The 17,110-nt window shown below is 40.1% G+C and overlaps 1 protein-coding gene across 1 annotated transcript in view; it reads left to right on the top strand.

Moving 5' to 3' along the window:
- Window positions 1-16,900, top strand: part of LOC307173973 (uncharacterized protein) — a 30,999-nt gene extending 14,099 nt beyond the window's left edge. Inside the window, exons 7-12 of the mRNA XM_079897576.1 lie at window positions 7,710-8,110; window positions 12,618-12,713; window positions 12,926-13,156; window positions 13,234-13,256; window positions 13,347-13,465; window positions 15,321-16,900. Coding sequence (XP_079753702.1) covers window positions 7,710-8,110; window positions 12,618-12,713; window positions 12,926-13,156; window positions 13,234-13,256; window positions 13,347-13,465; window positions 15,321-15,835 — 1,385 coding nt within the window. The 3' untranslated portion in view covers window positions 15,836-16,900. The remainder of the gene's footprint in view (window positions 1-7,709; window positions 8,111-12,617; window positions 12,714-12,925; window positions 13,157-13,233; window positions 13,257-13,346; window positions 13,466-15,320) is intronic.
- The last annotated feature ends 210 nt before the right edge of the window (window positions 16,901-17,110 follow it).

A 17,110-nucleotide genomic window follows, 5' to 3' on the forward strand; every position in this document is an offset into this window, starting at 1 on the left:
TATATATATATATATATATATACACTACCGGTCAAAAGTTTTAGATCGTTAAGATTTTTAATGTTTTTAAAAGGTATTTTGGTTTTATCAAAATACTTTTCACAATTCACAAAACCACACACCCAAACTGCAAAATACCCAATATATCCTGCAGAATGAAGCACTGCAAACAAAACTACATATAGCATTATCAAAATCAAACTTTTCCACAAAATGGCACACACTTCATTCATATTAGCAGATTTTTGTCTAACCAACTACACACTGTTGGGCGTAATGAAGAGCACTCTCATCTTTAGTATGCTTTGCCATAATACTAAAATAGCTCAAATTGTAGAAAATTCTTCAGATTGTTCACATGCACAGAAATATTTGCAGAGACACACACATGCTGTTGAAACATTAGTTTATTTATTTTTCACCAAACAAGTCAGTGCAACATATGCACAGCAGAAATATTTACACTGGACTGAACACAAATATGCTCACAACAAACAGTAAACTGAAATAGATTGAAGTGTTAACAATTAACCATTGAGGTGTTTGGTCAGGTGACACATGTATCGGCCAATCAGATCATGGAGTGTCATTTTGAATGGCAGTGTTTTGAAATGGCAATCATGTGACTTTATGTCAGATTGTTGTGTGTTATGCAGAGAACTGTGTTCAGTGTGTTTAAAAAGTGCCATTTTGAATTGCAAAATGTGTGTAAAGCAGAAAATGTGTTTAGACTTTTGGAGACGTGAGAAGAGGTTTTGCTCTCTGTGTGTCAGTTTAAATAATTGTGCTGTTCATGTCATTTTACGGCAATTTCCACCAACTGCGGATCGGCTGCGGAGTCAATAGGTTTCCATTAAAGTCAATGTGTGTATTTTCACTGACTGCAGAACGGCTGTGTTCCGGAGAGCTCCGCAGCACTTTACAGGGCAGAGAGCGCAGGACAGGAAGTTGAGCACAGAAACAAAATAAAAGATCCGGCTAATTTTCAAAGTAAAATACATCATGCTCATGGCAGATCATATTTCCCTGCACTACACCTTGAAAACGTCATAATGGGCGGAGACAGGCCTGTTGAAGGGGAGATTTTTTCAGACACCAGTTAACCCTGTTGACACCATGGATGAGGAGATGCTGATTCTGGAAGTTCAAAATCACCTCATCATTTATTACCCGTCGCATCCTTTTTATAAGGACAACCTTAAAAAGGATATGGCATGGAAAACAGTAGCAGGAGTAATGGGTGTGGATAGTAAGTCACTAATTTTGTCCAAGAAATGCAGATAGAAAGCAAATAGTTTATTCATGTAGGCTACTTGTAATGAGGAATTCTCTAGCTATACATGTTGAAAACCCATGAAAACTTTGAAATAAGAAGCCATTGCAGGGTTGTTTGATTTGCATGAAGAACTTTATTAACATGTATTAGGTTATGTAATGAAGTAAGGTAAATTTGAGTTAAGTTATAAATATATTTATATATATTTTTTTAAGATATATATATATGTAATTTAGCCATTTATTTAATACTGTGTTTAACATTTGTTACAGTGAAAAAAAAAAAAAACAGTTAAATCTTTGCTGTGTACTGTTTAAGTTAAGTCTATTGTGGGTGGATGATTCACACTGCCAAATGAGGGGGCTGGCTACGAGTGGCCAAACCAATGATTATTCAAACTTTATTTTCAATACAAATCACTCACAATCACTCACAATTCACAGACCTTAACATTAATACAATACTTCACACCAGAAAAAAAGAAAGAAAAAAAAACACTAAACGCATACACACAATACAAATATACAGGGTTTCAGTCAACAGTAATGACAACACCATTGTTCACACCATTTTGTCCTGCCAGGACACACTGCCCCCGGGGGAGGTGAAGAAAGTGGCAAAGCGCTCCCTAACAGCACAGGCTTCTCTTGATGCCCTGTTTCCCCCCATGTTTCTCACTGCCTCTAACGTGATGCCAAAATGCCCAACTACCATCCTTGCTCTCGAGAGTCTGTAGTTGAAAATCCTCTTCCTGTAGATGAGGTTCTGCCCTGGGTAGGGTCTCATTAGGTATGGCTTCAGAGGGAATGCTGCGTCACCCACCATGACATGTGGGACATCCCCAAGGTGAGCAGCACCAGGCAGAGAGGTACTAGGAGGAACGTGTAGAGTGTTGTTCTCCATTTCCCTCCCCAAATCTGAACCTGCATACACCCCACCATCAGAGGTTCTTCCAAAGTCCCCCACCTGTATGCACCTGAACCGGTAGTCTGCATCAACGAGCGCCAAAAGCACGATGGAGAAAGTCTTTTTGTAATTAAAGTACTGACTACCGGACAGGGGTGGTGCTTGAATCACAATGTGTTTTCCATCAAGTGCTCCCAGGCAATTTGGGAAGTTCCATTTATCCCAGAAGTGTTGTGCTACCTCCTTCCATGAGTCTGCAGTCGGCCGGGGCAATAATGCATCATGAGCTTTTCAATGGCAGCACACACCATATGCACAGAGTTCATCACTGTTGTGTGGCCAAGGCGGTAGTTAAATGCAAGGCTGATCAATGAGTCACCAGAAGCCAAGTATCTGTGAAGTGAATAAAAAGATTAGTTAAATGTGTGATTATTATTTTTTATCTGTCTCTCTTCTTTTTCCAGTTGATCTTTGCAAGGCAAAATGGCGGTCACTGAGGGACAGTTTTGTAAAAAACAGAAAAAAAGTGTTTTCTAGCGGTTCAGCAGGAGGATCACAAAAGGAATGGAAGTACAAAGAAATCATGTCCTTTACTTTTACATTCTGTTTGTAAATTTTGTAATTTTGAAAATAAAAGGTCAAACCTATTGTGATCAGTGTTCATTGTGTATGTAATGTAAAGCTCACATCAGTCCAACAGCAGTCTCTGCTTTGGTTCTATGGCAGACCTGTAGTTGGTGTTTTGTCTGGTGAGTTCAGGGCCAATGATTGAGAGAAGCTCGTCCATTTTCTCTGCACTCATCCTGAAGTACTTGTGATGCCGTTGACTGTCCAAACGCAGTCCATCCACAAGATGGTAAAAATCTCCTTGTTGAGGCCTGCGCTGGTTCAGTGGATGGACCCAGTACTGGCTCCTTCTCCTTCTACCCCTCCTCCGCAGTCTTGCAAGCAGAAGTAAAAAAGCAATTGTTCTCCTCCTAGTAATGGGCACTGAAATGCACCGAATCATTTAGTGAATTACTATAGTATTGCTGGGTTAAATAAGAAACAAAACCAAAACATTATTGTCACTCATAAGTAAAATGTAAACCACAGAATTTTTTTTCCATTTCCAACAACAAGAACAATGGTTAACTTTATTTACACAGCCTATTACTTTCCCATTACGTTAAAATAGGAACCCAAAATAAACATTTATCATTTTATAAGTTGATTATATAATTATTGTACTTACCCATGGTAGAATCACAATAATCTCCACAAAAAAGGGAGATCAGCAGGTCAGCACAGTTGTTTCCCCTCTACTCCTCTGTTGCTGGTTTGGTGGTTCTGTTTATAGAAACTACATATGTTATATCACGCGATCATACGTTAATTCACAAGATCTCGTGTGTCCTCGTGACTTCAGCTGTCAGTCATGGCCGCAGCCGTTCCGCAAATCCGAAAAATCCTGGAAATACACCTGATACACCTGCTCTATGTTACAGAAGCTTTCCATTTCAGATAAATGCTGTTCTTTTGAACTTATTTATCATAGCATCATGAAATAAAAATGTAAATAACTGTTTTCAACATTGAAAATAATCATAAATGTTTCTTGAGCATCAAATCATCATATTATAATGATTTCTGAAGGATCATGTGACACTGAAGACTGGAGTAATGATGCTGAACATTCAGCTTTGACCACAGGTATAAATTACACTTTACTGTATATTCACATAGAAAACAGCTAATTTAAATTATAATAATATTTCACAATATGACTGTTTTTGTTTGTATTTTTCATCAAATAAATGCAGCCTTGGTGAGCAGAAGATACTTCTTTTAAAAACATTAAAAATCTTACCGATCTAAAACTTTGAACCGGTAGTGTACATATATATACAAAATTAAAATTATAAATAATTATATATAGAGAGAGAGAGCTTGCGAAGCTGTCTTGGCGTACGACAGCAAAAAGACAGGTTCATCTTCTCTACAGCGACACACTGATCGTGGATGCACTCGTCCAACAGCAGGCCTAGCCGCTAGTAACAACACACACTCATCTCTTTCACACTATTATCTCCAACAGTCAAGTCAGTACCAGCTTCTGTACAATCCAATGGAACAGAAAAATGTGTGGAGTTTTGCTGTCGGGATATTAGGTCGTTTCATACTGAAGCGTTAAAATTTAAGAATATGTTTAAGATCTGCTGATCTTACTTCCTTACATAACATCACATGAAAAACTAAGGTGAATTACACTGTATTGGGCATTCAAGGTGAACAAGATGGCATCAATTTACTGATCAGAAGTCAGCTTTAAGTCAGCTGTCTAAACATTGTAATAGTCAGGGGTTTTATACCATCTTTGATCTTCCAACTAAGAGCTGAACTGTGTGCGACTGTTACATAGTCTTAGTTCTCGGGACCATTTGTGTTTATACCATTTGGGGAAGTCAGTTGGGGGCAATTGCCTCTATTGTCTTTAGATGATTAGATGTAGTGGTCAGCCCTAAGTCTGTGTGTAAGTTCAGCACCTTTAAGGACAGCCCACTGAAAGGCCTATAAAGAAACCATGTAAAGAATGTTAGCCAGAATGATTTGGGAAGAAATGCAGCTGCGTACAGCGAAGTCCTCAATAAAGAATAACTTTGTTTGAACGTGATCCCCAACGTCTCCTGGTCTCTTGCTTCGACGAAGAAAAAGTTTTCAACAATACGGTTGCTGGAAGAGGTTTTATTAACCTAGCGCAAGACCTAATAAATCTGGGGGCTACATATGGGTCTCAGCGGATAGTGTGTTACATGATCCCACAAACATCTCTCTGAGATCTAATGAAACCGCGGCCTCCAAAAGACAGGTGCTGGTCAACGAAATATCAGAAATTATGTCTGATATCAATGTTGGGATGACCACTGACATGTGGACTGATGATTATTTCTCAACAATCACTTGCCACTACATCACTCCAGATTTATTGCTTGGAAGAGTCCTTACAACAGTGATGTTCCCCCTGAAGAAGCAGAAGCCGGTGACAACATACGGAGAGAATTACAGAGACAGCTCGTATCTGTACTTGGATTTGATGCCTGTGTGATGAACAAAGTCGTCTGGGTCACTGACCAGGGATCAAACATGATTGCTGCACTCGCGCCGTATCATCGCCTGGATTGTCAGGACCATGTTTATAACACAGTTCTCAAACACACGCTTGATTCTGCCGAACTACGAGACTGCGCACCAGAGGTCACACAGACTTTGACTCAGCAAAGACACCTGTGAGATACGTCAAGCAAACGGGCATAATAAGCCAGTTATCAAAAGCTGTCGGGCAACTATCAGACACCAGGTTTAGCACTGTGTTCCTTACCTTGGATTCAATTAAGCAGGAGTACACTGAGCTTCGAGGAAAACTTGAAAGCTGCGGGGAAAGCTGCAAAATTGACGAAATATCTCCAGATGTCTTGGAGCTCCTGCTGGAATTTCTTCACCCATTCTACCAGGCTCAGAGGGAACTAGAGGGAGGCCAGTACCTCACACTTAACCTGGCTGTTCTGTGGCACTTAAGCGCCACTGCAGACCTGTGTCGTCAGACAGTCCTCATCAGGCCATCAGTCATGAGTGACATCTTGAATGGCTGAACCGCAAAATCAAAATCGTGACACTGTATAAGCTTGCTATATTCCTATGGCCAAAGTTCTGTCAGCTCTGCATGCTGTCTCACCCTGCAGAGAGGATATCCAGCAAGAAGCCAGGCATCAGATGGCTTGCTTTACCTCTAGTGGCGAGTCAGCTGAACCGGCCACTAACAGAAGCAAGACAGTAGTGTCTGAGTTTGAGGAGTGGGTAAAAACCCCTCAATGAAACCGCAGATGAAGTTACGCAATACACCAGCCGCAACCACGACATGAGACGAGCGGAATCTCTTGGGTTGGTGGAAAAACAACAGCCGTGTTTTCCCGTTACTGTCAAGACTGGCCCGTAGTTTCCTCAGCGTCCCTGCAAGCAGCAGCGAGAGGAGCTTCAGTGCAGCGGGACGAACTGTCCATCAGAGGAGGACGGCGCTGGAACCATCAACTCTCCATGCTGTTCTCTTCCTTCACAACTCCTACTGAGGAGGATATATTTGTGTGAATAGTTGTGCGGGAACTTTGCGAACTTTGTTTTGGAGTTTAATGTTTGAATTCCAGATGAATTTGTGACTGGGTTTGAGACACCTGTTCAACCACAGCAGAGTTTCGTAAATGGTAAGTTTGTGCTTTTTCTCTTTTTTTGTATGTGTGCTGAGGGGCCGCTGTGCCTTGGGGAAAATGTTTGTACATGTATTAGTTTAACTATTGTTACAAGCAATCATAAAATACAGCATATTACTAAAAAAAAAAAATATTTTTTTTCTGTGAGAAACGGCCCTCAGTTCTGTTCTTATCCGCTTTAACTTTTTTTAGTTTTTGTCTCATTCTCATTCATACTTAATTGGCTGATCGTTACAACTTGACTATATATCATGGGCTATTTGGCATTATTTCACACTGTATCCAGTATCCAGAGTTAGTTTGTAAGATGTATGTCTTGTTTTGACTATGTTTCCAATGGTTCTTTGTGTTACTCTACTCCATGACCTACTTCCCCTGGTTGATTGATTAGTTATTCTGTTTCAATTATCTCATTAATTTCCTTTGTTTCATCCATGCTTATATACCCTGAGTTCTGGCTTAGTCTCTGTCCGTCTTCATCTATGTATAGCGTGTATGAAGTGTTTTCTGGTATTATCTTTAGAGATGTCTTTATGCTAATAAATTGAGTATATTTTTCATAATTAACAATAAATACTAAATAAGTGTTAATAAAGGTGTTGACGAGTGATCCATGAGAGACAAACTTTTGTCTCATCTACGTTTCTCCAGTTTATTCAGGACTTTTAATCTGTTGATCTGTTTGTTTCTCCAAACACTGACAATCAGCAGATAAACAGAGGAGCGTTTATCACTGAAACTTCAGCATGAGAAGAAATCATTATAAGAGAGAGGGAGCATGACAGACCCTGGAGAAACTCTGTGACCAATAAAGAAGAGCAATAAATAAAACGCGTATAAGGGTGTTGAGATCTTTTATTTGAAATATTTGGGTATTTTTATGGTTCTTTTGTGTTTAATCCAAGGATTTAGCGTTATATCTTAACGTTTCAATGCAAGTTAATTTTGAATAGGCTTAGATTTGGTTAATTTTATCTAAAGAAATCCTGATGTTGTTCTTTGACCTGTTTAAACACACCAACTTGATCAGAAGCTCCACCCTCTTACAACACTAACCAGGAAGAGACTGACTTGTTATTTCTCTTTTCTGCCATACTGACTTTGTCTCGACAAAAGCAATAAAGAATCAGCGATCAGTGGAGTACGAAGGGGAAAACTTTACAGAAGAATTTGAGTTTGTTTCTGAACAAGTTTGTTTCTGATCTTTGTGATTCTCATGGTGATTCATTATTGAAACCGTCGTTCAGAAAGTGAAAGTAAAGTTTAGATTGCTGGAGCTCAAACAGTGAAAATGGCTTCAGCAGCTGAAGATGATTATATTTGTCCCGTGTGTCATGAAATCTACAAGGCTCCTGTTATTTTATCCTGTAGTCACAGTTTCTGTAAAGAGTGTCTTCAACAGTTCTGGAGAACCAAGGAATCTCAGGAGTGTCCTGTCTGCAGGAGAAGATCCTCAAAATCTCATCCTCCATTTAATCTTGCGTTAAAAAACTTGTGTGAGTCGTTCCTGAAGGAGAGAAATGAGAGGCGTTCATCAGGGTCTGAGGAGATCTGCAGTTTACACAGTGAGAAACTCAAACTCTTCTGTCTGGAGGACAAACAGCCTGTGTGTATCGTGTGCAGAGACTCAAAACAACATGACAATCATAAATTCAGACCCATCAGTGAAGTGGTTTCATCATATAAGGTAAGACAAATGTTTCTTGATTCACATGTAAAGAATCATAACAAGTCACAAACACTGATCGTTCCAGTTACTAACGTAACTTTGGTCCTGATGAGCAAAGATCTGTGTGTGCAGAGTTCCTCCTTCGATTGGGCTAAAAGTAGTCAATCATTGAAGAGAGAGAAAGTCAGAATGGTAGGGCTGTATTATTTTGGTAAGCCCCTTCGAATGTGAGGCGATCTGGATATTAAAGTATGTGTCCTTCAGATCCACTGATAAACCAATCAGATCTGTGAGAGGATTTGTTTCAAAGTTAGCATTAGCATTCTGAACGGCCGTCTTACCAGAGTGCGGTTCAGACATCTCAAATCGAGGATGAGCCTGAGGCCTCCATCCTTCTCTGGAACGAGGAAGAAGCGGCTGTAAAAGCCTGAGTCGCCCTTCGCTAGCAGAGCTTGTGCTTCAGCTCGGAGGACGTGAGCGTCGATGTCCGAGACTGAAGTGTTAGGTGTTAGTGTTAGTGAAGGTGCTGCTCTAGGACCACCAAACTGGCCAATCGCTTGGGCATTAGACTTCTTCTCCTGTTGCACGCAGGGCGAGGTCAGTCACGCTGCACAGCTCTTTGAAGGCTGCCGGGTCAAGACCAGTTTCATCCATGGTGCAGAGAAGGCCGGGTAGACTTGAAGGATCTAGTTCTGCACGGCTCAGAGGACGTGAGCGTCGATGTCCGAGACTGAAGTGGGGGGGGAGCTGATGCTTGCAATAGGATAATGAAGAGGAGGAATGATCTTTGCAAAAGGTGTTTGTTTTTTATTTGAAGTGGTACATCATCTATGACGACTTCTGGGCCTGTAAAACGCTCAGCGAAGCCGTCCACTGCAGAACCGAACAGACCCGAGAGAGAGACGGGGAGTCAAGGAGGGCTGTCTTGTCTTGATCTCCGTCAGGTTCAGCCAAAGGTGGTCCTCCAAACTGGCCATGGCACGACCAATCGCTTGGGCCGTAGACTTAGTGGCACGCAGGGCGAGGTCGGTCACGCTGCACAGCTCTTTGAAGGCCATCGGGTCAAGACCAGTTTTATCCATCGTGCAGAGAACAGGGGTGCAAACACATGTATGGTCAAAAAAGAGAGAGGTAATCGAAGCCCTCGTCCCGCGGCAAATATCCAGATACTACATTGCCACCATCCCCAACCCACCCCTATAGGCACATAGAGTCAAATGAAATTTAGAAAAACTATCTTGCACTTCTTCTTCTTGCTTTACTGCTACTTCCTGAAAACAATTTCACCTGATGATTTGAATAGCTCTTTTTGTAAAGAATTAATAATTCTAGGATGATGGGGGTAATTGTGTAGGGTAGGCCTAGTGCATCTGCATAGAAACTAATAAACAAAATACAAATATAAATACAATAAAACACAAATATACAAGAAATAAAGCAGTGCTTTATGTTTTTCAGGTAAATTAACTGTATTAAGTATTAATACAGTTTATCTTTTGACAAAACGTGATTTTTCTCTTTCTCTTTTGTTGTTTGATTAACTTTGGTGACACAAACAGCTGCAGGTATATTGGGTGCTGTCCCTTTAAGACGAATGCACGTATCTAATACCGGTAATGACACGCATCCGTTTTATTTTGACTGCGTTTACGGGGAAACTCGTTGAGACGGACACTGGCTTATTTTTTCGTGCACATGTCTGTTCAAACACAAATAGATAAGAAAAAAAAAGGGAATTCGGTGTTCACGAACTTCACGTGCTGTCTGCGACTGCGTGGCTCTGTGCGCCGACAGACCATCTACATTTGGATGTTAAACATAATATATATAGCCTGATACAGCAAAGACAACGTCGGCAGTATTGACGGCAAAATAGGCTACAGAATATTTCGTTCTGTAGGCCTATTGACAGGGGCAATATTTGAAAATCGATAATTAGGCCTATTTTTTAAATTACAATTATATATGCATTTGTCAAAACCGAGAGACTTTCAAGCATCAAAATGTAATTTATTAATATGTATTTGCGCCTTCTATTTTGTCTGAAAACTTCCAACACTCTTGCGTGTCGCGTGAAAAATAGGCGTCGGTTGCGGTTCTATTTCTAGCACGCGGTTTCTGCGCGGCTCGAGAAGTGTGTGTGTCACGCAGGCATTGTGCTCTAACACAAGCTCTAACCAGTTAACATGAGTGCCGACATAAAAACGGACACTCCACGCCACGCAGAGAGAAATGTGATGCAGTGGCAGATCCAGAGTGAGACAGAAACACTAGTGGTTCACGCTTGCGCACATACTGCTGGTTTGGCGCGCAGTGTTCTGATTCGCTTATTTCCTATTTACTTGTTGGTGGACGCAATCCAGAATTACTGTTGGTTAAATTATAATCAGACCCTCTCAAACAACCCCCCCCCCCCTCCTTAAAAAAAAAACTCTTCGGATCTGCACGATTCACACAAGTCACCCAAACTGACGTGAAAAAAGCGGGAGGCGCCGAAAAGCGCGCTGTTTGCACCCCTGAGAGAAGGTTGGCCTGGTAGACTTGAAGGATCTAGTTCTGCACGGCTCAGAGGGATGGGCAGCTTTAGGCAGAGATGTGCGGATGGTCTCTCCCAATGGGGGAAGCTTGGTGTAGCCTTTTTCCTCCACACCGACAAACAAGTTGAGGGCAGACGAAGAGGAATAGTGGACGCGTGATGATTAGGGAGCGCACCATGACTTATAACAGAGTTTGCTCAGTCCTCCGCTTCAGAGACATAGTGTCATCAAAGTCCTCCTCGGAGCCGCCAAATGAAACCATGGCACTCGCTCCAGATGAGGGAAGCAGGGAGCCCTGCAGGAGCAACACTCGTGGCACGGCATTTTACAACAAAACTCTTTTCCTAGTGACAGTGTCTCTTGAAGAGTTGCCAGATAGCCCAGAGGAGAAGCAGCGAGTCAGCTTTAGCTGCCGAAGAGCCGTTAATCCGCTAGTTGAGGCTTGTTTCAGTGATGAGCAGAAAGGCTCCTATCTTCTTCTATTTGGAGACAGCGAGGAGATGATCTTCACGTTTGAACAATTCTGATGAAAACAGTTTTCAGCGCAACTTAAATATGCAGTCGACCCCGCCAGCTTCTTTTTTTTTAGCGGGCTGAAAAGTAATTTGTCTGTACAAATGTGAACCAATCAGGCTTCAGTGTTCAGTGTTGATCTGATTGAACAGGGCTGCAGTGATCAGGACTGGTTGTGTTTAGTCCAGCTGAAATACATTATAAATGCAGTTTCATAGATTTGAGGAATTACAGTTTTTCTCAGTCGCTTTGGTGCATTTCTCACATCACTATTTACATAGTTCAACCTCCACAACATTTAGTCATTTGTGCACATCATAGTAGCAGTTTCTCATTCCTTCCAACAAACTGCAAATGCTTTTGGACATGCATCAATTGCTTTCATACAACTCTCTGCTGTTATATAACATTATCATTTGCTTATGTCATGTCAGTCAAAATCAATTATACTTGTGAATGCTGAATAGTCATTCCATATACAACTAATAGTCCTCATTTCATTGCTTGAGTCATTACATACAAAATACTAAATTGAACAATTTCTCTCAGGTGAATCTCAGCTTTCACTGATGAGGAACGTCTGGATGTGCATGAATGATTACAGTACTATGTATGTTGTATGTTCAGTTCCAATATGTACTGCAATATTGTTTAGTTGTGCACAGCTCTACCCAGAGGGAGTTTATGTCTGTTGTAAATAAGGGTGTATTTTTTTTCTTTTGCACAATGCTGTGAACAAATTAGAATTGCAAAGAGCATATGCAGTAAAAATGTGGAACATACATATTCAGTGTCTTGTACTCAGTTACCTCACTAAATACTGTAATGTGTAACTTTACTGTATTTTTCAAATGGCTGTGCCAATAGTATATAGTGCTGTCTTGAGCATTTCCAGGCAGTGTCACCAAGATCTGACTTTTTTGCATTGGAAAACATTTACAGAGTAAACTGTCATAATGAAAACATGACAAAGCCATTTGACTATCTTGTTCATAAACAATGGTGTCAGGACTTTTCATCTTGATGACACTGACACTTTCATTGACATGAATACTTGCGTTTGAGGAGTGAGCTCTCCATTTTGAGCAAGTGACACGCTTTTGCAGGTTATCAACTAGGTTTTGCAGTTTGTACTAATGGTTTTGAGAACTGCATTAACTGTTGTGCAAATGTAAATAGTGATGTGAGAAATGCACCAAAGCGACTGAGAAAAACTTTAATAACTACGGGGGCAAATACATTTTCACAGTTGGTATTGGAGAACTTTTTTGTTTCAATAAATAACACTGTCATTTACAAACTGTACTTTGTGTTTACTCAGGTTGCCTTTGTTATATTTGGTAGGTTTTATTTTCTGAATCAATTTAGTATGAGATGGGGGCAAATACTTTTTCACTGCATTATATGATCATATCACTGTATTGTCTTCTCTTCACTGTAATCTGGAGTTTTAATGTATTTTTGTTCAATTCTAGGAGGAGCTCAATACAGCACTGAAGTCCTTACAAGAGAAACTTAAACACAATGAAGAAATGAAAGCAGAGTTTGAGAAAACAGTTCAACACATCAAGGTGAGGAAACAGAAACGAGAGTCATTTTCATTACAATTGTTGGATCACTATACAGTTATGATTTGATATAATAGATTCCAGTTTATTATTTCTGTAAATGACTAGCAGCAATCTGCTTCTGGATCCGCTTTATGTCGGGTATCCGAGTTTATCTTGGATATTAATGATGTGTGTCGATTGAGATGATTGAAGTGAATGTGCTTTTATTTCAGTCTCAAGCTGAGCACACAGAGCGTCAGATTAAACAGCAGTTTGAGAAGCTTCATCAGTTTCTCAGAGATGAAGAAGAAGCTACAGTCACTGCACTGAGGGAGGAAGAGGAGCAGAAGAAGCAGAGGATGAAGGAGAAGCTGGAGGAGATGAACACACACATCTCAGCTCTTTCACACACAATCAAAGACATGGAGGAGATGATGAAAGCCAATGACGTCTGCTTTCTGAAGGTCTGATTTCAGATCATTGGTTGATTGATTGATGATCGATTGAGTTCTTGATGATAAATGGTGTGTTTGTTCTGCAGGAGTTTCCAGTCTCAATGGAAAGGTGAGTGATCTGCTCCTGTCTCTGGTCTCTCTGGTCTCTCTGGTTCTGATCCAAAGCCACTGCAGTTCTGACTCCTGAATGTTCTTCCAGAGTCCAGAGCTCACAGCCGGATCCACAGATGGCTTCTGGAGCTTTGATTGATGTGCCACGATACTTGGGCAACCTGCCGTTCAGAGTCTGGAAGAAGATGCAGGACATCGTACAAAACAGTGAGTCTGACTGCAGGAGATCTGAGCTGGTTCTTTATCACACAAACGGATAGATGCATGATGTTAACACGTATCGTTTGCTCGATTAGTATGTGCTTAGCATTATGTTAACATGATTAGCATTTTGCTAACACAACCACCATGTTGCTTGCATGTTTTAACAAGATGCTAAAATGATTAACATAATGCTAACATGATTAAAATGTTGTTAGCAGTGTGCTAACATGATTAGCATGCTGTTACTGTGTTTTAGTTAGGTAGCATGTAGCATGTAAAAGTCCTGTTTGCTAGCATTAGTCAAGGGAGCCAACCACCATGTCTCTACGATGTTCTGGTACAGATATATAGGTCTTGCTGAACAGTTGCTAGGGTACTCTGTTTAGTTGCTAGGGAGTGGCTTGGCAGCTGCCAATGATGTTACAAGGCTGCTTGCCAGTATGAATGATATAAACCAACCGCAACTCCTCTATGACATTCAGATTACAAGATATCCCTCTTTAGATTTGGGTTGCTAGGGTGCTCGACAATGGTTGCTAGGGCGTGGTTATGAAGTGTTGAAGGTGATTCATGATTGGCTGTTTGCTGCCCAGAGTCAAACACGCCCACCCTCAATCATGTTTCTATGACACTTCTATCCAAAGATATTCCATTTGATTCCTTGAATGGAAGTCTATGGAACTTGTTGCTAAAATGCTCTAAATGGTTGCTAGGGCTTCACAATGATCCTGAGAGACTGAGTGGACTTCTGAGTTAAATGAGCACGCACCCTATGACACTGTGATCCAGAATTATGTTTAAAGGAGAACTTGGTAACTTTTTTAACTTAATAAAACTGTCTAGAAATCATTTGGATGGTTAAACAACCTATTCTGGTGATATTGGTGACTTTCCCTGCTCCCCCCAGCGTTCCCAGGCGGAAAACCAACCTTGCAACTTGGGGACTGCCGTCCCGGTAAGACAGAAATTGGAAGTCTCGTGAGAAGCGAGAACGAGAACGAGCGCGAGCGCCAAACACGAATTGCTTTACGGCAATTCGACATAAACACACACGCATGTATGATGTATTACCAGATTACCCACCTCGGTAGACATAGCTCCACACGAGACAGTTGGCTTGCTCCGATCAAAACAAACGCACATGAGCAGCGGTAGAGAGGGGGAGGAGGCCGCCGCAAGTGAGTTTTTTATGACCGTGTTGTGAAATATACGCCCCCCCACAGCTGTAGGGGGAGCTCGGGGGAAAACATGCGACAACAAAAGGGAAAATCAGCGAAGAAGTGACTAGAGTTTGCTAGAGTTGCCGAGTTCTGCTTTAATACAAAATCCTTAGGCAATTTACCATAGTGGGAAAAACATGTATGTGTTTCATGCGTCCTTCACCATAGTAAGTCTATGGGAAACTTTTGGGAAACTTTTACCCCATAATGAGGCATGGTCTTCAGTCAAACACAACAGACTGTCATAATAAACTAATTTAAAACACAACACAGACTATAAGAGCCAATAAAATGAAGATGATCAGATGCTGAAGATCAGACACACACTTACAGTTCTTCATCTACAGCATAAATCTCAACAGATCTCATTGATTTATTGTTATTTAACTTTCCCAAAGTATCAGTTTCTCTTGATGGACACAAATGTCTGAATCTCATATTTAATGTTTGTAGTTGATGCCGTTAAACGCTGATGATAAAAACGAGTGTGAAACTAATAACAGCACTGACAGTGATCAGAGGAAAATGTGTTTGATCAACAGGACGAGTGTCATAATTCATAATAATCTGTGTTGGGTTCACTCTTGATCATTATATGAAGATCAGAATAAAAGCTTCTGTTGATTGTGTCTCATCAGCTCCTGTGATTCTGGACCCAAACACGGCAGATCCACGTCTCGTCCTGTCTGATGATCTGACCAGTGTGAGATGGAGCGAGAACAAACAACCTGTTCCTGATAATCCAGAGAGATTTGACTGTGATGACTGTGTTCTGGGTTCAGAGGGTTTTAACTCAGGAACACACTGCTGGGATGTGGAGGTTAAACAGAGTTCAGGCTGGACTCTTGGAGTAACTACAGCATCAAACCAGAGGAAGGGAGGGGGTTTCTTCAAGACTGATGTCTGGAGTGTGGAGTATGATCAGTACGCACTGATTACTGAAGATTTAGATTCTGTTTTCCGTGTTTATCAGAAGCTTGATCGTGTGAGAGTGAATCTGGACTATGACGGAGGAACGGTGTCGTTCTCTAAACCTGTAACTAACACACATCTACACACATTCACAACCACCTTCACTCACACACTCTTTCCATTCTTCTATAATTATAGTTATTCTGGCTCTCTGAGGATCTTACCGGTCAATAGTCAGTAAACGTCACTCCTGTAGATCTGGATCTTCCAGCTTTCATCATGTCTCCAATATTTAATCCATATCACATGAGTAAGAGTGCTGTTGATCTGAATATCAGTACGGTGGCTGTGATTGGGCCGTGATGATCACATGACTGATATCCAGCACTACAGCAACACTCAGATCAATAAACAAGAAGTTTTCATTTATATTCCACTTCACACAATTAGACCGATTAGAGACCGTTTTAGCATTCATGTTTTCAGGATAAGTGACATTTACACGATTATTTCAGTCAATGTGTGTTTATTCATTTATAACTTTTTTTGCATCATAATTATATATGATTATATATCATATTTTTTCTTGTATTACATCAAATCACTGAAGCAGTAAATTCTGCACATTCTCAGTGTTTGTTCAACATGAGACTAAATGAATAATTATTTCAGTTATAGAGGAGAAATTATCATTTGTTCATTGGAATAAATGGATGTAAAAGGTTCTTGCTGATAATCTTGTGTTTTAAATCAATAAATAATATGTGATTATGTGATTTAATGCTCAGAGTGAAAGATTAAATGTTTGGGATGATAATTAGGGTTTAAGTCATGGAAACAATACTTTACAGACGTAACAGGTTTATTTGACCTTTCTTTCTGCCTTTATTGGAAACTCCTTCAGTCTTCCTTCGTTTGACAGACGCACATCTGTAGTTTTGACGAGCGGCAGAGAAAAAATTGTATACAAACAATTATTTTTATTAACAAGTGTCATGATTTTTTGTACTTCATTATAAAGTCTATTTAGATCAATACTTGATCCAGCAATATTCAGAAACGGGTGCAGCTATTAGGCTATTTTTCTGTTTAACTTTTTTTAGATTATAAAAAACAGACAAAATTAAAAAAAATAAGGAAGAATGATGTTTGAGGGGTAATGTATTATTCTTACCAGTAGTGATAAAATAATTGAATATACAATTTAATTATATGAATATTATGAACTTTTTTAACGGTGCTTTAACAGGATCAACAAATACAGCTTCTGTCATGTGACACCATATTTATTTGCATTAAAACCCTTTTTCTCAACAAAAAGTGTTTCCAAACTAGTTTTTTGCAACATTTGAAGTTAAATGGAAAAAGATTTGATGATCGATAATCAAAAAATTATCGATAATTGTCATTTCCATGTCGGTAAACATTTTGATGCACTAAACCTTTTTTCACTAACAATCTTTTTTTTTTCTTTTTTTTTTTAAATTCAAAAATGATACATTGAATAATAAAGTAT

The sequence above is a fragment of the Squalius cephalus genome (genome assembly GCF_949319135.1).
Source record: "Squalius cephalus genome assembly, chromosome: 16".
In the NCBI taxonomy this organism is placed as follows: domain Eukaryota; kingdom Metazoa; phylum Chordata; class Actinopteri; order Cypriniformes; family Leuciscidae; genus Squalius; species Squalius cephalus.